Below are 22,670 nucleotides of genomic sequence, written 5' to 3' on the forward strand. Positions count from 1 at the left end.
TTCACTCACTTGAAATATAAAAACACTTATAATTCTATTGCATTTTTCTTTATTATTGTTAATATTACAGCATCCATGTTGTTGTTTTTTCAGATGTAAAATGCACATCATCAATATTTAAACATATCTTACAAGTGAGAATACATTATTAAAAACCCGACCAAGCTTATTATTTGTTGATACAATTTATCTGCGTTTCGGTAAAACGCACGATACAATAAAGCATAGAACATGGCAACATTAAAAAGACCAAAAAACAACATATACACATTAAAATTAAGTATTATTTCTCTTGTAACATAATAATACATATATATTAATCGTGTAAAATAGTTGAGTAAATTATACTTGTAAAAGTATGATATAAAAATCCTGTCAAACGAATTCCGGTAAACATATATGTACATAAATGAACAAGTATATACAATAATATTTGTGAAAGTGTATATGCATTGTAGGTAGGATGTATGTTTACATTTTAAAACGTATACGAAATATTTATAGTGTACTTGTATATGCAATTTAAAACTACGAACACAAAAACTTGAGCTTTACACTATATGACTCAAAATAGATATTTTAATAAATGCACAAAAATATAAATGCGATTACATAAACCATTAGCAGTTTCATATTTACAGGAACCTTCGAATCTTTGTTGTTCTTTTATTTAACCATGGGCCAGTTAATTATCGATGGTGTTCACCACAACATCCGCTGTTATTCCACGTATCTTCCCATTCATTTAACAGCAACATCCACTTTATGTTTTCTTATCGTACACGACATGCGAACTAAAATGATTAATTATAATCGTAACGCCCGGTATTCCTTTCGTACTCTGGTTTGAACGCAATGTATGTGGTACGACCTGTGTAATGATGGCCATAGTTCCGCGGCGGTGTATCGTAGCGGTCAAAACGGTCGCCTCGGTCATACCCGTTCTTGTAATTCTTGTAATAGGACGGTTCATATCTGTGTCCGCGCACCGGTCTGTCGTAGTGGTCATCCGGGTACCGTTCGTATACACGTGGAGGCTCTTGTACGGGATAGGGCTTCTTATAGCCGTCATACGGAGGGGCGCGAAGCTCCTGCGGATAGTTCGACTCGTAGTGCGGCCTTTCCGGTGGAGGGTAACGAACCTGAAATTCAGACCAGATGTGTTGTAACTTTGGATTCTAAGTGCACATGTCACAACACTTGACAAAAAGATTTTTGAAAACAAGACGCTCTCGAATTAGTCTCTGCTTTTCTGGATTTAAAAAGACGCGGAGGCAGGATCATCCTTTCTTATTTTTAAAAATGTCTCTAAATGTTCAGTACTTCAAAAGCATGGAAAACAAGAGCTGTCTCCATAGGATGACATATGCCTCCGAAAAACGCTTTGATATAAGTTATGAGCATTTTTCGAAGGTCAAAGGGGTCAAAATATGTGTGCGTATGGAAAGGCCTTGTCCATATACACATGCATACCAAATATGAAGGTTACATCTAAAGCGACATAGAAGTTATGAGCATTTTTCGAAACCTAAACGCAGGTTTCGAGACCTTAACGCGGACCCTAAGTTCAAGGTCAAAGGGGTCCACCTTTTGTGCGTATAGAAAGGCGTTGTATATATACACATGCATACCAAATATGAAGGTTACATCTGAAGCGACATAGAAGTTATGAGAATTTTTCGAAACCTAAACGCAGATTTCGAAACCTAAACGCGGACCCTAAGTTCAAGGTCAAGGTAAAAGGGGTCAAAATTTGTGTGCGTATGGAAAGGCGTTGTCCATATACATATTCATACCAAACATGAAGGTTACACCTGAAGCGACATACAAGTTATGAGCATTTTTCGAAACCTAAACGCAGATTTCGAAACCTAAACGCGGACCCAAAGTTCAAGGTCAAGGTAAAATGGGTGCAAATTTGTGTAGTGGAAAGGCCTTGTTAATATACACATGCATACCAAATATGAAGGTTACATCTGAAGCGACATAGAAGTTATGAGAATTTTTCGGAACCTTAAATCAGATTTCAAAACCTAAACGTGGACACTGTGTTCAAGGTCAAGGTCAAAGGGATGCAAATTTTTGTGCGTATGGAAAGGCCTTGTCCATATACATGTACACATGCATACCAAATATGAAGGTTACATCTGAAGCGACATAGAAGTAATGAGCATTTTTCGAAACCTAAACGCAAAGTGTGACGGAAAGACAGACGGACAGACGGACGGTCCGATCATTATATGCCCTCCTTCGAGTGCATAAAAATCTGGCATCAAATTTGCGAACTTATATGCCAATATGCTTTATGCAAAAAAACACCGCAAATCAAGAACGCATTTTAAACAAAGTCATTGAAACAGTAACATTGTTTTCATATCATAGCCTACGTTGATATGGGTAACAATATTGACCGGAAAGAACTCCACTGACCTGTCTTGTACGTCTGTAGCCCCTGTTAATGCACAGGTCTACACAAAGGATTAAGCCGCCAATCAGCATGAGGCCGCCACCGGCTGTAGACAGCCCGAAAGAGTAGCCAAGGTGTGTTGCGTATGCAGCCCAGGTGGCGATAGCCGCGATGACCGATGAGCCTGTCGCGGGACAGAAAATTAAAAAAAAATGCATAGTAATATACAAGTGTGTGCAATATGCAAATGCAATATATTGCAGTACCAAGAGATTCAAAGGTGTGAAATTCCTATTTGTAAATGTTTTCTTTCTTTGCAATCAGAAAAATTCCCACCGAAACAAACGCATTTCTGTATGAATTTAAACATGAAAAAAGTCGTATTACGCAAAGAAACATATCTTCGAATGTCGGAATACGGAATACGTGAAAAGGTACCATGTACATACGTCAGAATGAATATATGCAAATTCTTTGCACAATTGTGCAAGTAATTTATATAACATATATATCCAACGATTTAGAAATTAAATAAGTAAACCTCTGTATGTCTATAAACCAAACTTGCAGAAGATAAACCATACCGCATAAATAAAGGTAAATGCATATTTTTTAGCGATTTAGATAAACACATGAACATATTTAGAGTGCACATGTACAAAATCATGTCTGAAACTATTATGCAATAAGTTAGTTGCAACAAATCAATTTGTTCAAAGAAGACATATAAAAATATCATTTTGAAATAAAGAGTTAAAAACATGTGTTGTGATTTGCTGTTCGTCATCTATATAGACACGTTTGAATGTAAACCGTTTCTTGGTTCCTCTAATATCTGTCTGGCAGGTAATTCAAAAGTTTTATCAAACCGTATGTATTTCTTGGTTTAAATCTAGTATTTCTTGGAATGCTGAGTTTATTAATGGCTTTAGTTCATTAAACATTTACATTAACATTAAACATGGATTACGCTCAAACTGCGCGCATTAATAGAAATCTTACTCTAAGGAATGTTTTGTGTGTGTGTAACAGTTATGTGTTCAACTATGTCCAACCAAAATTCACGTGCTTGTTTATAGTGTGCCCTTCAATTTATAAAATAAAATAAAAATCCCATACAAAATAAATGTTGTTTAATACTTGGTCACCATGCTTCTTTTTTCCAAAGCTGTTTCTTTAATAATTTCACATACTGATTTGCAATTGTTCTTAGAGCACACGTAAATAGTCTGTCTCATAAACAAATATACATGTAACACAGAATCTTTGCGTTGGGGCTCTGCTTGCAACACATATGTAACATGATTGCTGTAATAACTGTATCATTTTGATACTTTTGAGTATCAAAATGGATTTGTTAAACTATCATCTTGAAATTATTTGTTATAAAGCACAAATTAACAGAAGTTACCTTTGATTTAAGTTTTCTTAATTTTAATATTAAATTCGCACGGTCTTTATTACTGCCAGTGAGAGAATTTGAAGATATACTTATGCATTGTCTTTTTATTAAAACATTTAAATACTTTGGTATTGATCCGGTTTTGCTTTAGAAATAAATTCAGGACATTATCCGCCCAAAAGTTGTGTGTTATCCGCTTTCAGCGTATGGACTCACGACAGTAGCAACGAAAAAGTTATTTAAGTGAACTTAAAAACACATACAGCAGGCATAAATATTACAAAAATTGCAACATATCCGTAGTGCATGCGTGTATGGCAAAATATAGTAACATTTCTTTTGTTTTTTCACATCCTATAAAAAAAATCATTACATTTATCCCAAATATTTACCTTTGCAAGTCGAATAAAACAGTGCATTTCAACTACAAAATAGCGCTTTGATATTGAACATTTAACAACCTACCTTAAACATATGAGGTTTGTCAATTAATATTGGTAATACATATTGCGACTTTTATCTTGTGTATGCAGTTTGGTCATCAGAAATAGGGTTAGTTAATTGCGTACTGGGGTGATATTTATCGCCACAACTACCTAACCGTTTCAAAACCACATGAAACTAAATACGTAAGGACAGAAATAACCCAAAAGTTACCAAGCGTAACATTTAAACAGGTCCAATATACAAACTGCAGACAACTTTGTAAAGGATACTTTACATTCCGCTACCTCTCCCTCATTCTATTCATTAAAGATTAATTTCAACAACATCAACACCACATGAATTATAAGAAACGTAGAAATTAATAATTGAGAAGAAGAATGTACTCAACAAGCACTAACATGTGACCCAACGGGAATATAATGGGTCATATTAGCGGACATGTGGGATGCGATCCATTTATTTTTTCATGATGTCCAAAAACAATCCAACCAAAGATTTTCGTGATACCGTCGTTCTTTAAGACATCAGAATGTAGTTTTTTGTACAAAACTATGTTCGGTGAATATTCGCACGTTTAACCCAATTATGCCTCGCGTCTAGAAAAAAAGGCCTTGGCAAACAGCGTAGACCCAGATGAGACGCCGCATGATGCGGCGTCTCATCTGGGTCTGCACTGTTTGCTTAAAGGAATTTCTGTAAGAAATATTCTAAATATAGAAACAGATATCTAGATATCCCTAATTTTGGAAATAAATTGATCCAGTTTAGAAGGATGGGAGAGTCCACTAGGCATAAATGGGTTAAGTGAAGGGAACATAAGGGTTGTTTTAGAGTAGGATTAGGATGTAAGGATTAAGCTGCTTATCGTATGCGACTTGCCTTATGTTCATACCACGCATGTTTATGAAAGATAAACGATTAAAAAAAATTCGACAGTTAGCGAGCCTTTTAAAATTATAAACTGAAAGTACTTTAAAGGGATCTTTTCACGCTTTGGTAAATTGACAAAATTGAAAAAAGTTGTTTCAGATTCGCAAATTTTCGTTTTAGTTATGATATTTGTGAGGAAACAGTAATACTGAACATTTACCATGGTCTAATATAGCCATTATATGCATCTTTTGACGATTTTAAAACCTAAAAATTATAGAGCGTTGCAACGCGAAACGATTGAATAATTTGGAGAGTTCTGTTTTTGTCGTTAAATTTTGTGAAACTACGAAGATTGCTTATATAAGGTATAAAATACTCCTAGTATATGTACTCGGCGCAATAGCTCAGTAGGCTAAAGCGTTTTTACTTCAAAACTCTGGCAGGACTCCAGGGGTCACTGGTTCGAAACCTGGTCCGGGCAATGTTCTTTTCCTTTTTTTAATTGTATTCTTGATTTTTTACTGGAGCTTTTACGATCCAATGTTTACATTTATCGATATAAAGCATTTAATGAATACGTTAAAAAAATGCCAAAATCTGTGAAAAGGCCCCTTTAAGATTTTTTTCGTCGCATGATTTCCTCTTATTTTCCCAAACATGTTGACGAATCTTACATTACTTCATAATAAGTATGTGCACACCGTTATTTAACTCGTGCAATTGCTAAGTCAACGATTATGTAAACTTGCGTGTTCTAACTCAAACAAACTTTTTTTCTTGTAATCTTACCTGCAAAAAATGCACACAAATAAGCGACTATTCGCCATTTGTAGTGGCGTGGTTTACATATGATAACGGATAAGACGATGATCGCTATGAAGCCGAGGATGATGCCGATGATAGTTAAAGCTTGAACTGCCTTCCACCAGTCTGTAATCGTGAGCAAACTTACTATATTAAAAATAGTTTTTGTTTTGCGTGTTTTTTTTAATTAAGTAAATACATAATTTCTTAAATTTATGGACATGATATCCTTACGGTTCACAAATCTAATATTAGACTGGAATTATAACTTAGGAGTCCAACACATATGGTTGCAGGCACGTAAATCGCTTTAACCGACTATTAAATTCCTTTTTTTTGTATTTCCAACAAATTAGAAATTCACACGTGGAATAACAATTAAAGTGATATTATAGGCATCTTACAGTTTATAGGTGTCGATCGCAACCGTTGTTTATTGTTTGTGTTTTCACTTCATATACACTTATATTTGTTAATGCAGGATCAACAGACTAAAACAACATCCCGGAAAGAGAAAAATACTTTCGTTTGACAACTGATCACGCATGTACAATGTGAACCTAAATTTAGTTTTAATGCAGATTCGTTTATACGACACAAAGACACCATTTTGTTTTACGGATCATTTCGGCTTACAGACTTACAGGGTCACGTTAAATACATAATATAAAATATATTTTTTATAAACAACTGGTTGCAAGATGAGTTGCAGATAATTGGTCAGTAACCACATTTTAACTTACTCTTTTGACCTTTTAATTCTGTTCAGATCAATGTGAAAAATTACCATAATATCACTTTAAGAAAAAACACTTACCAGAATTGCTAGTCCCAAGATCAACGCATCCTATAGCGTTTACACAAGCTCTCCACAAGCCAATATTTGACAACCCGAAATCGGTCCAATAATTAGTAGCGAAACCTACGACGTGCAGAACATACCCGATGAACACAAAAATACCGGACACAATCCACAGACGCGCGTAAGGCAATCGATAGCGGTCCTTGGTCTCCATTCTCGTCACCCTATCACTCCTGACTGACTTGGGACTGTTGAGCGTATACATTCATATGGTTTATAACCCTGGTATTTAATGTTTACGCACGGCTGAACTCCACACAAACTTCATGTCAATTTCACGCTTGAATTCATTCTGAAGGGTGGATAAATTTACTCATGTTTGTATCTGACCGTAAAATAAAACTTAATATGAGTATGACCTTCCTATTCTTGTTCTAAGCTTTAGTCGGTGCAAAGCAAGAATAAGTGAGCCGCGTTCTGAGAAAACTGGGCTAAATGCATGTGCGTAAAGTGTCGTCCCAGATTAATCAGGGACGACACTTTCAACTTTTGTGGTATTTTTAGTTTCAAGGAAGTCACTCCTTACCGAAAATCAAGTTAAGGCGTAAAGTGTCGTCCCTGATTAGCCTGTGCGGGCTAATCTGGGATGACACTTTTCGCGCATGCATTAAGCACAGTTTTCTCAGAACAAGGTTCAAGTGTTTTACAGGTTACATTTCAATAAGCATTTGGGAAGGTGGGTAGGACAGTTTTATCACCCGATTGAACATTTACCGAATGTAAGCGTACACTAAAAAAAATCAAATGTTACTGTACAGGTTTGAAGTGGCTGTAAATCCCTACGGTTAGTGGTACTTTTTGAAGTCAACAGAGGTTCTCAAATCTTGTCAGTCGCGCTATTTTTTGTAAAATTTTAAGCAATGTTCGAGCAACGTGAACAAGTGAAGACAACTTTAAGCCGCCTTATTCGTACACAATTTATTATGAGCCGCGTTCTGAGAAAACTGGGCTTAATGCATGTGCGTAAAGTGTCATCCCAAATTGGCCTGTACAGTCCGCACAGGCTAATCATGGACGACACTTTCAACCTTAACTTAATTTTCGGTAAGGAGGGACATCCTTGAAACTAAAAATATCATAAAAGCGGAAAGTGTTGTCCCTGATAATCCTGATGGGACGACACTTAACGCACATGCATTAAGCCCAGTTTTCTCAAAACAAGGCTCAATTGGATAATTCGGCATGATGATGGCATATCCGCGCGTCGTATGAAAAGATGTTGACGTCAGTGCGTTAGAATCATTTAGACCGCAATCTCTCGCACGATGGTTACATTACGTTTATCTCATTGTTGGGATCGGAAAGAAGGTCGTCGCAAGTCATGTTATTTAAGTGACATGATAAAAACATTCAAAAGGATCGCACCCATTACATTCCAGAATTCTAATAATTATTTAAAGCTGTGTATTTAAATAATTATACAAATGAATTTAAATGGACTTAAATTAAAAAATAATGATTTTACAGCCCTCCGACTTTATAGTTCAACTGAAGAATTCAATAGCTAGAAACTAAATATTCATTATTTAAAAGATCTTGAATGAAACTAAAAGCGGCCAAGATGCGTTATGACGAGTGGAAAGATGTAAAGCTTCCCTTCCCTTAAACAAATTAACACATAACATATCAAATCTTGGAGTCAAGAATGCCATCCCAGTGCAGACCATATCAAGGATTTAATATGTTTATGTAATGGTTATATACATTCAGGGCCGTACGGAGGAATTTTTACGGGGGGGGGGGGGGGGGGAAGGAAGCGAACCGGGGAGGGTGTGGGTGGTTCTCCCCGCCCGATTTTTTTTAATTTCGCACTTTTTAATGTGAATAAGTGATATAAATTAATGGAATATAAAAGGTAAATCAGCACCTTTCTGCAGCACCTTTCTGAAGTCTTTTAAAAAGCTTTAAACATTGGTGTGAAATTCACAACAATGTTTATAGCTTCAGATTTCAGAAATGTATGATGTTTGGTAAAGAAGGAAATCACACTTTGAAAAATAAAAACCTTTATTAAGAAATGCATCATAAAGTATGACATACATATAACCATAATAGCATTTTCTCTTTGAATTCAAACCTCCTCTGCAGTTTTAAAGTAAATTCCAAATAAAAAAATTTACCATCTACTAGGCATTTTTACTTCACCATCATCAACACAGATGCACCATCAATATTATCCACAACTCCTACATTATATTGGACATGGAAATGTTCTATATAATAACCGTTTTCCTGAGATTATTTGAACAACGCTTATTATTATAATTTTGCTTTGATTTTTTTTTATTAAACGTGTTGCATGACAGGTTAACTTGTTTAATGACTGATTATATAATGCATACAACCCTATACATTGTTATTATGATTTTATTTTGTAATATAAATTGACTCGTTTTTAATTTTAATTTGACTAGTAGTACACAGTTTTGAAGAAACAAACCCCACACAAATATTAAAGATCACCCCTAACTCATTTTCAAATGGATATGGGTGTTACATGTAAGAATTGATACACAACCCAGCACATATTATTTAAGACGCAATAACTATATACATATTTTATTGTGAACCATCAAAGTGCAATGCATAACACTCTTCAAGATAAGTATTGATGCAAAGCATCAAAGGGCGTCGGGAATTTCAGTGTAAAAGGCACCCAATGAAGTTACATGGATCGAATATTTTTTCTACTGTAAATATTAATATATTGGCCGATTATTTTAAACAAAATAGAAAAATATACTTGTATAACCATTATCTATGATTTTGTGTTATAACCCTCAAATAACCATTATCTATGAGGTTGTGTTATAACCCCCAAATAACCATTATCTATGATTTTGTGTTGTAACCCCCAAATATTTCATAGTTCATTTTATTTACATTGGTTTCCTTTTTTACTGGCATCCGTGTGCAGTTTTCATTAATGGAACAGAACTGTGTAGGTTTTAAAAAATCTGCTTCATCTTGTAAGCGAAATTTCATTTTTTTTCTCAACTTCAAGGGGAGATGATTTTGAACTTATTCTTACGTAACTCATTTACGATAGGGGTTGAGTACTCATTGATATGAAAACACTGTTAAAGTTTTAATGTGTTTCCGAACCCCCCCCCCCCCCTCCCTCTCACACATATATTTCATGGGCATAATAAAAACAAAAAATGGTTACAATAAAACAGCATATTTATTTACACTAAAATGTCAACATCAAAACAAAAAGTTAACATAGAACACAAACAAAATAATTTGATTCTACTGGGGCTCGAACCTTGTGCCTCTCACATGTGAAATGAGTGTGTAACTACTACACTACGGAACCGCTTGAAAAATCACCTTCTAACTATGATATTAATAAGCTATTAATAGTCGGTTTAAATGTAAACACGGGAGTTTATACGCGGGATAGTGAGCGGGGTTAAAGGTCCATACCAAAGGGTCCATACCAATGGCAAGATACGGGTCAGGCCTGCGGCCTTCTATATGTGGTTCTTAAAAAAAAACTGTAGGAGCACTTGATAGAAATGAGACTGGGGTGCTGTGATGATGCTCCTCATTGATAAGCGGCTGCTTCCTTTATCAAGACTCATTATTACAATTAATAATACGTGTCGCGCTTCGCGCTCTATAGCACCTTTATTAGTAACTAGGTGGTTGCTAGGATAGTGGAACAAAGAAGGTTTTAATGTGTTTACGAACCCCTCCCCCCACCCTCTCACACATATATTTCATGGGCATAATAACAACAAAAATGGTTACAATTAAACAGCCTATTTATTTTAACTAAATGTCTACATCAAAACAAAAAGTTAACATAGAAAACAAATAAAATAATTTTATTCTACTGGGGCTCGAACCTTGGACCTCTCACATGTGAAGCGAGCGTGTAACCACTACACTACGGAACCGCTTGAAAAATCACCTTCTAACTAAGATAAGGTAGTGGGAGCCTAATGGGTACTTTTCAGAAACACTCTTTGTTATTATTTTTACGTAGTAAATTGTATATCACAACTAATTGCAACATTTTAAAACTTTTTACCAGCCGGTTAACGTTTAATACTTGATTGAATACACCTACCCCTTGACTCGGTTTGGCGTTTTCTATGCATTTACCCTATATCAAAAATATATAGTTTTTTGTAATGGGATATACATATATTTTGACAATTTAATTAATAAACGTACTCGACTGGATTTTGTTAGTGATACAGAATTTAAAAAAGTGTCTTCGAAAAAGAATTGTGCCTTTGATGTCCAATAATATATGCACTTATCTGAATAAAATGACAAAAACGACAACAAATGGTTCATTGACAAGAAACTTTAATTACGTTTTATTTCACATGTTGTGTGATGAAATGCATATATTGAACATATTTATTTAACACAACATATTTTCTACACACTGAATGAATTTCAGGAAGTTCTACCGTTCCTATCTCAAGAAATGTTACTTTGAGTATGCCTACCCCAAGTCATTTTCACGCAATGAATTTAAGTTTAAATTTGTATATCACTTCTTTTTGGGAGTTTTCTAGTTGCTTATTAAAAGCTACAGTTATAAACCATGACATGTGAAGAAATTTAGCTAACTTTGAATTAATATTCATATAATAATACATTAACAAGAGCACCGCATAACGGGTGCCACGCTCGGCTGCGAAAGCTTGTAAGAATTTTGTTTTAGAGGTCACAGTGACCTTGACCTTTGACCAAGTGACCCAAAATGGGTGTGGCGTGTAGAACTCATCAAGGTGCATCTACATATGAAGTTTCAAAGTTGTTGGTGGAAGCACTGTGATGTTAGAGGCAAAGTTAAAGTTTTATATCAGAGGTCACAGTGACCTTGACCTTTGACCTAGTGACCAAAAAATGGGTGTGGTGTGTAGAACTCATCAAGGTGCATGTGCATATGAAGTTTCAAAGTTGTAGGTGGAAGCACTATGATGTTAGAGGCAAAGTTAAAATTTTATATTAGAGGTCACAGTGACATTGACCTTTGACCTAGTGACCCAAAAATGGGAGTGGCGTGTAAAACTCATCAAGGCGTATGTACATATGAAGTTCCAAAGTTGTAGGTGGAAGCACTTTGATGTTAGAGGCAAAGTTAAAGTTTTATATTTGAGGTCACAGTGACCTTGAACTTTGACCTAGTGACCCAAAAATGGGAGTGACGTTTAAAACTCATCAAGGTGCATGTACATATGAAGTTTAAAAGTTGTAGGTGGAAGCACTGTGATGTTAGAGGCAAAGTTAAAGTTTTATATTAGAGGACACAGTGACCTTGACCTTTTACCTAGCGACCCAAAAATGGGTGTGGCATGTAGAACTCATCAAGGTGCATGTTCATATGAAGTTTCAAAGTTGTAGATGGAAGCACTTTAATTTTAGAGAAATGTAAAGGTTTTAGCACGACGGCGGACGTCGGAAGTCGGACGACGAAGAGGCTATGACAATACCTCGGAGTTTTCTCCGAAAACAGCCGAGCTAATAATACAATCTTAAGGTCACCTAAAGTCAAAAGGCAACATATGAATACAGGCGCAGTGAACCACAAAATGTCAAAGTTGTCCAAATATTACGTAGCATAAAGATGTATAAGTTATCATGTTTCTTTAAACATGTAGCACAATAATATAAAACTTATATTTTAATAAAAACAACCAGATTAATGACAACTAGATGTACATAATTAAGTATCAGTATAAAGCCATTGCGTGATTTTGACTGGTCGCGTGTCATTTGAAATCCATATTATCTCGTTCCGTCACTTTTCGTCACTGAAAAAACTGACCGGTTTTAGGGACCACTTCAGATAAAAAAAAAATTTTTGCGTTTGTGACTTTTGGTAGTCCCTTATTGTTTTAGCAATGAAAGTATCCATAAAATCATCCTCTCCGGAACTAGAAAATATGGCTTTCAAATGACACAAGGCCAGTCCATATCCCGCAATGTCTTCAGCTGTTTGTCGCTTAAGAGTTCCTCTATGCAACAGCACGTCTAACAATCTAATGTTCTTTGCCTTTAAGGCTTTTCATGACTTAAACAAACCGAATTATGGATTGCATTAACAGTATAAATGTGGGCCATATTGTCAATAATTGTACATGTTTTAAGCTAAGATCCCAGTGCTTCAACATCATCAAGAGCACTGTGGGCGTTGCAGGTTGCCTGGAGAATACGTTCACTTGACCTTCCTGTTTGTGTGACTGTCCAGGATACGATTTTTGAAAACCGGCAAAGAGTCAACAAAACTGCTTACACAATTACAAAACGTTTCAAAACAGTGTGTGTTCAGCAATGCACTAACCAAAACCTGAAAATCAAACCTGCGCCCATTATGAGCAACAAAAATGGCTCTGGGAAACTTTGCAAGCCACATCATACAATAATGTAGAGAAGTTTTAATTGATACACTATCAACACTTCCACCATTTACACGCATTATGCCATCATCATCAACAGAGATGCCAATCACTTTCTGAGCTTTTGAAGAAATTGGCACTGTTGTCGTCACATATGTGGAGAACTTAAAACCCGTCTTCAAATGCACAGCAGCAATCTGAGTAATACAAGGCATAACTGTACCTCGAACTGAAATACAAAATTAAATTCACACAATGCGTATTTCACGAATTGTATAATTGCCTTTTGAGTTTCGTTCTGACGCCTTATATGATCCTTGGATATGAGAAAAACCAATTTTCAGCACAACAAGCACATTACATATTGACAAGTCGTTGAACTCAAATTATCGCTTGTGAAAAGAATTCACCATTCATATGAATAGCTCAGAATTTTAATATACCTATGCTCCTTCATAAGATTTATTACTAAAAGAAATGAATTTATTTAAAAAAAAATGAAATATTTGGAATAGCTTTTAATATTTATAATAACAATCACAAATATTTTTAATAATGTGCCTGCCCTGGGGTTCTAACAAAAAATCTTTAAAACAAGAGCTGTCACCATAGGATGACTTATACCCCCTACAAACGCTTGATAGAAGTTATGAGCTTTTTTCGAAACCTAAACGCAGATTTCGAAAGCAAAATGCGGACCCTAGATTCAGGGTCAAGGTCAGAGAGGTCAAAATTTGTGTGCGTATGGGAAGGCCTTGTCCATATACACACGCATACCAAATATGAAGGTTATATCTCAAGGGACATAGAAGTTATGAGCATTTTTCGAAACCTAAACGCAGATTTTGAAACCTAAACGCGGACCCTAAGTTCAAGGTCAATGTCACAGGGGTAAAAATTTGTGCGCGTATGGAAAGGCCTTGTCCATATACACATGCATACCAATATGAAGGTTATATCTCAAGGAACATAGAAGTTATGAGCATTTTTCGAAACCTAAACGCATAGTGTGACGGAAAGACGGATAGACAGACAGACGGACAGACAGACAGACGGACATACGGACAGACAGACAGTCCGATCACTATATGCCCCCTTTTTTTGTTCGAAAGGGGGCATAAAAATGTAATTTTACCAAAATATGGACACAGTGCCTTTAATAAAACAATTATTATTAATATGTTTCATGTTCATCTGGAATAGGAAATAAGAAGACAGTTGATGAGAAAAAATACTAAAATTTGGCACCAGAATAGTCAAAAGCATTGTATTAAAAGTAATTTTTTACACTTACGCCATTTCTTTCTCATAAGCATCAATAGAAGCCTTGTTAGACGACGCAGATGAGATTTTCTTGATGGCCTTCCCAGCACGAGCCTTCATCTTCTTAAGATTTCTATTTGCAATAAGCGTTATGATTAGAGTGGTTAGGAAGTTATTTACCTTCAACGGCTTGCCCAAACTGACTTTCATTGCTGAAAAGAGAATTGAACATGATAGAATATGAAAACGAAATAAGGCCGTAGTTACTTAATAATGACGTCACAATGTATTTTCATAGAATCCGTTCGTATCACCATATCATTATCAAATAGCATGAGTGAGCATTCAATTGGATTTAACAACACCAATGCGAAACTAAATTTGAAAACTGAATATGATGGAAACCGGAATGTTTACTTATATATTACACGATAAACAAATATTCACTGGGAATGAAACTTGGAATTTTAAGAGGTCTGAAAATGTGTAAGAAGTCCAAAGATCAATGGCAATTGTATAATGATTAAACATTGATAGAAATGGCAGGTTGAAAAATTAAGACACGCATACCTGTTCCAAGCTTGGTATTTACGTCAAAGCATGGAATTCCTCTGATCTTGAGATGGTGCTGCTATCCATAAGCAACACGTTGACTTTTCTACAGTCAGGGTTTTCACAAACAACGTACAAATAACCACTGAGGCCATTTTGTAGTTTGCCAATAATGTTATATATTGTCAAAGGACTGGGGCACAGATTACAAAACTGACCATACTGTAATTTGTTTAGCAAAATCTCCAGCTCAACGAGTCAATCAATCTTCTTCCATCCCCCACCCACTTCTGCTTACTCTTTTCACGTCATTTATCAAATGCGAATAGCTTTTACGTGAGTCATTTTCACACAAATAGCCATCGCAGAGCTCGGTAAATGAATAATTGTTATCGAACACAACGTTGTCGATCGGTGTTTGCTTCTTATTCGACTTTGCAAATCGCTCGCTTTTATTTCGCACTTTCATTTTGCTAAGAAAATAACCATGACGTCATGAACACAAATATGTTATGAAACGAATTTATTTTACCTATATTTGTATTGTATAGTTATTAAATCTTAAAGAGATAAGCAAATTTAACTCTTAAATAAAAAATACAAATTTATTTCGTGTATTTAGTATAATTTCCGGACTTCACCGTAGATATCGCTTATAGCCAAAACGCTTTCCGAATACGGCGATATCGACCGACTATTCCCGATCTCACTAGGCACCTACTACCTTAATAAATGAATGTAGTGTAACGGTTATCAATAAAGCAATAACCCGTGTAATCGTTGTCGTCTTGTAAAATTGAAGAAAATACGCGTTAACCAAAACTCAAATAGCAAAATTCTGCGCTATTGTTAAAAAAAACCACAAAATAAATATATTTTGATTATGTCTTGTTTTAATACAAAACCAGAAAGTTTCGACTATTTGCCCAGTCCCTGTGATCTTTCCCCTGTGATCAGTTATTATTTAAAACAATAAGCTTTGCATTATTGGCAATAAATGTTGTAATAAATGAAATAGGCACAAATGCAGTACTTATTTACACTAATTTACACGAAAAATCACCACTATGCAAAATATTCTAAAAACAAAAATATATACATTGATCCGTAAAATAACTTCTCCTCCCGTAAGCAAAAGAAATGCATTACATTCTAGTCGCCGTACTCCAGTACGACGCCAATAAATATATAGCAAGACACGTTGTAGCAGATATCACCCGGCGGCGATTTTTAATACACTGTATTATCGAAATACTGTCACACTGATGCGTTGAGAAAGTGTATTGTTTTGCGAAATTCAGGATTGGTTGTTGTTGTATTTATTTTGACCTTGCGGTCAAGGATAACCCATGAAAGTGCAAGCACTTATTTCCTACGGGTTCTTTGGTTTTGCTGAAGAGACAGCAAGCAGAAGAGACAGTATTGGGATACAAGGAATCCGGGTGCGATACCCTAGCTCTTTGCGAATAGATACCTTGGTTCTTTTACGTGCTCAGTGTATAGCACCGATACACGCGAGAATTACCTGGGTTTCATACCAGTTCATCTCTAGTTGGATGGAAACACTTAAAGCATTTCTGAAATTTCCAGTGCCCCGGCCGGGATTTGAACCGGAGACCTCTGAAATGGTAGACCAGAGTGTTACCACTCGACCACCGCACCACCCTTATATACAAGGGTCGCTTACATGTAAACCATCTTCAATCTGATCAATTTGAAATACGATTCGATCAACCATATTAAATACTCACAGATTGAACGCTAAATACATCATAGGTAAGAATAGTTCAGTAATAACTCATTTAAAGCGTCGGTCCTTTGGTTAGCTAAAAGATGCCCAACTGGGAATGTTGACGCTCAACGCGGCTGAGTGGCTCATTGAAATAGACTCTTACCGGCAGCTATATGTAAACGTTGGCAACTCAGGTATGAGATATGTAACAAAGGTTGAATCAAAGTACTGAAAGTACTGGTGTGACGATGCTTATGAAAAGGATGGATATATAGAGGATATTTGTTGGATTCAGTAGAATATCGATTTTCCCAGAAAAACAGCGAAAAATATCGATATTTTCACTGTTATTTATCACTGTTTAAAACAGTGAAATACCAGTTTATTTCACTGATATTTCTGTATAAATCACCGGAAAGAATAAAATAATAAGCATTGATTTAAGTTAATCTACATCACCGCAATTGCATAATTTGTATTGCTTGTCATTTATCCGCAGGTCAATAGTTAATGGTGATTTAGTCTGTTGTGGCCTCTCGAGTGTTAACAAGGTTTTACTATAGCAATATAAGGAAAAATGCCCCACCCCTGGCAGTCATGTTTTTAACTAGAGCTGTAACGATTCACCCATCATTCGATTCGATTTCGATACCAAATGGTCCGATTCGATTATTTTCGAATCGATTCAAATTAAACTATTTGCTGCTTATTTTGCAAACTATTTCATGTTTGGTTTGTCAAGAGCATGAATTAATATGTTTGGTATTTGTTATTAACTTATTATGTTGTACATTTAAAGTGTTTAATCTTTTAAATACAATTTAAAACGCAACATTGTTTTATGAGTAACACATTTAGTGAACGCAACATCCTGTTGATTTATTCTTAAAAAACATAAAATGCACATGCGTTTAACAGAAAACAACAACAAACAAAAATATAAGTATATAAACAACATCCAGTTGACTTCTTAACAGAATGCACACAGTTAAGTAAACAAACCATATGGGTAACTTACATCAACAAAACACGTTTATAAGTTGCCTTTGCAACAAAAACTTTTTACCAACTGATGTAATGCTCGGCATGTTATTTATTCATTTATTCATTGATTATTGACCAATCACAATACGTATTACAAATCACAAAAATATTAAGACGACGGTATTGGAAAGTAAGGTTTAAAATGCGGATCAATCGGGATTGCAGTGAATTGAATCGAAATTGGCCGTATTGGTATCGAAATCGAATCGGCGGTGTTGAACCGGTTTTTCGATTCATCGAACCGAATCGTTACAGCTCTATTTTCAACCAATTGTAACCATTTTCGAACTAATCCAAGATACCATTGAGACTTATATTCTGGCCAAATTTTATGAAGATTTGAATATAAACGTGGCATCCACAGAGTTGACAAGGCATATGTTGACGGCTCACGACGGCCATAAAGCGATCACAAAAGCTCACCATGAGCACGTTGTGCGATTACACTCAACGTGATCAAATTTTTTCCCACAGGCTTTGCCATTGACCTTTATAGTATGGATGGCTTTGTTATTATTTATTGCTATCATGTACCTGCAATATTGTGTGTATGTTTACAATACACAAAGCATATGATATAAATAGACTAATTGAGCTTATAATAATCTGATTACTGTAGCCAGGTTAATTTAGGACTTAAAAAACATTTTTGTCCTGATTTCATGAAGACTTGAGATATTTATGCACATAGAGTTTCAAGATATGAGATGATCCTCAAATAAAAAGTAATTTTGATCTGTTTTGTGCAGGCTCTTTTTCCATGACTGTCAAAGTGAAATTTCCATGTGAAAAGGATGTCAATTTTTTTCTGAAGTACTTCATTCAACCATTGTGTATAATGAACTGTTCTGCATATAATTTTCCATTTGGATAGGAGATGACCAGGGTGACAGAGAAAAGGGATATGCATTTGGGATCTGGTCAGGACTCCATATAAAAGTGGTTATATTTAACAATGTTTAATTACCACATGACCACGGACGGACTCTAGATCTCCGTGACATAACTAAGGTTCTAAATTAATCTAGTATGAACATTTGATCTATATCTTTTTTAACACTAAAAAATAATATTTGATGTACAAATTTAATCTACCAATGTGTACAGATACTACTTAACATATATTTGACTGTATTGAATGTACATGTAGGAACTAATTAAAATATCCATTAGAAAAAGAGAACAGGATGTGAAATACTCATTGCCTGAAGCACTGACCCCGGAGCTATGTTTATATATCTTTAAACACACTGATTAAAGAAGTAAAACAATACATTGATATATCAGAGGTACAATCATCACCTCTTAAAAATTTGATACATAATTATGTATCATATTTTATATCTGGATCTTGATAGGTACACAGCAGGATGTTTAGGTGTGCGCGCTGAGATAAAGGAGTTACTTATATTTTGGATTGAATTTAATTTACTTAAATTCATCACTGAAGTTTCAGTATAATCTCATTTGATATAGTTGTACATGATTATATCAAGCAAAATATATTAAATAATTATCAGTATTAATTCACTGTCATGATTTCAGTATCATTTAAATGATTTCAGTAAAGTCTATCATTCATATGCAACAATTTTGTAAATATCAATATAAGTATACTACATGAAAACATTTTTGAAACAAGGGCTGTTTGTAAAACATGCATGCCCCCATATGGACTGTCAGTTGTAGTGGCAGCCTTTGTGTGAATACATTTTTTGGCACTGTGACCTTGACCTTTGCCCAGTGACCTGAAAATCAATAGGGGTCATCTGCGAGTCATGATCAATGTATATATGAAGTTTCATGATCCTAGGCGTAAGCTTTCTTGTGTTATCATCCGGAAACCATTTACTGTGTCAAGTCACCTTGACCTTTGACCTAGTTTATAAAAAGTGGTACTTAATTATCTCGCTTAACATGGGTCTGAATAACGTTTAAAAGCTATTTTCTGATTGTATGAAACAGTCCGAAATCATCCAATGAATACAGTCGAGATATTTATCTTGTTGAACATGCAATGCATGCAAGCTATTTAGAAAGTAAATATCGTAAATCAAAAAGTTTATGGGTTTTTTCGCGATCATAGTGTTCCTGGCTGAAAACGATGCAATATAACTTTTGAATCATTCATGTATTGGTTTTTAGCAAGAAAGAGGTAGCATATTTGTGTAAAACATAAGAATTTTTATTTAAACTTGTGTCTCCTACAATTTCACGAGTGGTTACGGAAATCACCGATTGTACAGATGTATCGACAGACATATGCAAAACGAAAAAATAGCTTGCATATTTAAAGTTTATCAGTCTTGAAATCACCTATTAATCAAATGAGAATCGAAATTATAAAAATATAAACCAGTAATGTTCATTAACACCAAAATCTTTGGGCACAACCATCATATTTTTGGAAACCGCGACGGATTGTTTTTCGGAAACCGACGATTGGTAATTTCCATATGGAAAATTTCATCACTGACAAGTTTCGTTTCTAATGTTTTTCTCAAATATTCTACCACAAAATTATTGTATACCATTACACAAATGAATAACAAGTAATAATTCTTTGATTTTGGGGAGGGGCACTGTCTATAAATGCTTATAAATACGCATTAAGGTTAAAAATAAATCATAATTCAAGTGTAGTCAAGTGTTCGTTCCATCCGATATATTCATTCATCCACATTGCTCAGTCACTTAATTAAATTGGAAATTATTACGAATATCTGATAAAACTTGCATTTTTTATTACGAATATCTGATAAAACTTGCATTATTTATTTTTATCTTTAAACTTCCATTTCGTAAATTTATGTTCTTTTGATAAACGTCGTCAATTGTATATAGATTTCTCTATAGTTTGAAAAACATTTAGGCAAATATTACTAATGTAAGATAAAATGCAAATAATTAATAAAATATTCCCTTTTAATCAGTATGTTGGTTTATCGGCCAATAACAATATAACTTTGAACATTGAATTATTTAAAAGTTATAACAAACATTAAATGTTCTCCGAACAAATGATTCATAACACATATAACAGATTGATAGGAAGATATGAACAAATCAAGGTTGCTACAATGTAGGTTGCCCGCCTAGAATCGTCCTGTTAGTATGGAAGTACTTGATATCTAAATTTATTAGCCTGTCGGTGTTGTAAAGACATAAAATATTTTATGAAATGTCTCAAAGTGTAGAATTATTTTGCATTTAGCAAAAGAAAGGCAATATATAACCCTTAAGTGGCTGACAAGAACTTGTGGCTGAATACAAAGAAATAGAGGCATTATGCTTCTTGAAAATAAAAGTAAATATCATTTTATATGAATTTTCTGATCAAAAGTGTTATTTTTAGTGAATAGGGGAAATACATTTTCAAGAATAAACAATATAATTATAAATGTTTTGGTGAAGTGCATCATAGTACCAGTTTTGGTCTAAAAATCCAATAACATTTTTTAAATTTCTTAACCACTTGTTGCAAAAAAAGAAAATCATGAAGATTAGAATTTTGAGAGTAACCTATTTAAATAAAATAAAAAATGCTTTATTAGACCCTAGATTTTATTGTTGCAATCATTTTTCATCAATTACATATGTTTTAAAATTATAGTTTCATGCTTCTCATGGTACCAGTTTTTTGTCAGAAAATTAATTACATTTGTTTTAAAATGCGTTACCCCTTGTTGCTAAAAAATTCATAAAGAATATAATTTTCAAAGAAACCCTTTAAAACAAAAAGAAAATGCCTTCTTAAACCTTAAATATTATTCCTGCCAGCATTTTACATCAATTATTTATGTTTGAAACAATCATTGGTTCATGCTTAATACAGTTTGATATACTGTAAATAATGTAACTACACATCCAAGTAGTGAGTCCATCAAACTATTGCAACCGAAACACCTGGTGTGCCGAGGCACCAGCCGAAGTCAAATGCCTTCTGACTTAGTGCATTTTACTTTTTATAACATCTACATCAGTTACAGATACATGTTTACATTTGTGTGTTTAAAAAAAATGTATATTCTTAAATGACATCTTCTGACCGTGCATGTCCTAGATTTCAAAATCCAGGCCCTGGTCTGACACATTGGTAATATTAACGTTAAACTGTCACCAGGCTTCTGAATTTAATAAGACAGGTCACAGGAAAAGGGCAGTCTAATCAGTACCCAAATAAACTATTTGTCATTGTCAGAAAACCACTCTTAAGCAAACAGCTTTCAAGCAACTGCAGGATGATCTGGATCTAAACTGGCCACAATCGCCTTAATGTCTCTTTTACTGTGATACAGTTCATTTAACTTTCAAGGGATCTTTTCACGTTTTGGTAAATTGATAAAATTGTCAAAAGTTGTATCGGATTCGCAAATTTTCGTTTTAGTTATGTTATTTGTGAGGAAACAGTATCACTTAACATTTACCATGGTCTAATAAAGCCATCATATGCAGCGATTTAAAAATTGTAAAGCGTTGCAACGCGAAACGATTGAATAATTTGGAGAGTTCTGTGGTTGTCGTTTAATTTTGTGAAACTATGAAGATTTCTTATATTAGGTATAAAATACGTCAACCATTTATACTTGGCAGAATAGTCGAGCAGGCTAATGCGTTTTTACTCCAGGACTAAGCCGAAACAGCATCGTCAAAAACTTATTCGGAATTTACTTATTTGACAATAATTTAGATACGGTTGAAAACGAAATATTGCAATGTGTTTGTATAAGTTAGCTCTGCTGGAGTTTTCAAGCCTATTATTCCAGTTTGGGATAAATGTGCCGCTCAGTCGTTGTCTTAAGGCAGATATGAAAATGTTTACATTACCAACATATTGGAAGAGCCAAGCGTCATAAAATCCCAAATAACTTAACAAATTCATTAATAATGTAAACCAATTTTTCTTTAAAGGATAGACG

General features: G+C 34.7%; 1 protein-coding gene across 2 annotated transcripts; it reads right to left on the reverse strand.

Moving 5' to 3' along the window:
- Window positions 1-53: 53 nt before the first annotated feature.
- Window positions 54-6,992, reverse strand: LOC127879832 (uncharacterized). 2 transcript variants are annotated; one of them, XM_052426878.1, is made up of 4 exons: window positions 6,751-6,992; window positions 5,919-6,059; window positions 2,431-2,591; window positions 54-1,142 (listed from the first exon to the last, which is right to left on the reverse strand). In XM_052426878.1, exons 1-4 carry the CDS (start codon window positions 6,947-6,949, stop codon window positions 804-806), a joined length of 840 nt encoding a protein of 279 aa, XP_052282838.1. In that variant the 5' UTR covers window positions 6,950-6,992; the 3' UTR covers window positions 54-803. The 2 variants fall into 2 exon arrangements, with proteins under 2 accessions (XP_052282838.1, XP_052282839.1); XM_052426879.1 differs by lacking the exon at window positions 5,919-6,059.
- Window positions 6,993-22,670: the final 15,678 nt, after the last annotated feature.

Source organism: Dreissena polymorpha, chromosome 4 (assembly GCF_020536995.1).
Source record: "Dreissena polymorpha isolate Duluth1 chromosome 4, UMN_Dpol_1.0, whole genome shotgun sequence".
NCBI classification, from domain to species: domain Eukaryota; kingdom Metazoa; phylum Mollusca; class Bivalvia; order Myida; family Dreissenidae; genus Dreissena; species Dreissena polymorpha.

Excerpts from the sequence above, each read along its gene's own strand:
- LOC127879832 (XM_052426878.1), bottom strand. The coding sequence starts at position 6,949 with ATGGAGACCAAGGACCGCTATCGATTGCCTTACGCGCGTCTGTGGATT. Across the intron at positions 2,592-5,918 it reads TTTGTGTGCATTTTTTGCAG|GCTCATCGGTCATCGCGGCT; the intron begins GTAAGATTACAA and ends GTCCCGCGACAG. Across the intron at positions 1,143-2,430 it reads GCTACAGACGTACAAGACAG|GTTCGTTACCCTCCACCGGA; the intron begins GTCAGTGGAGTT and ends TCTGAATTTCAG.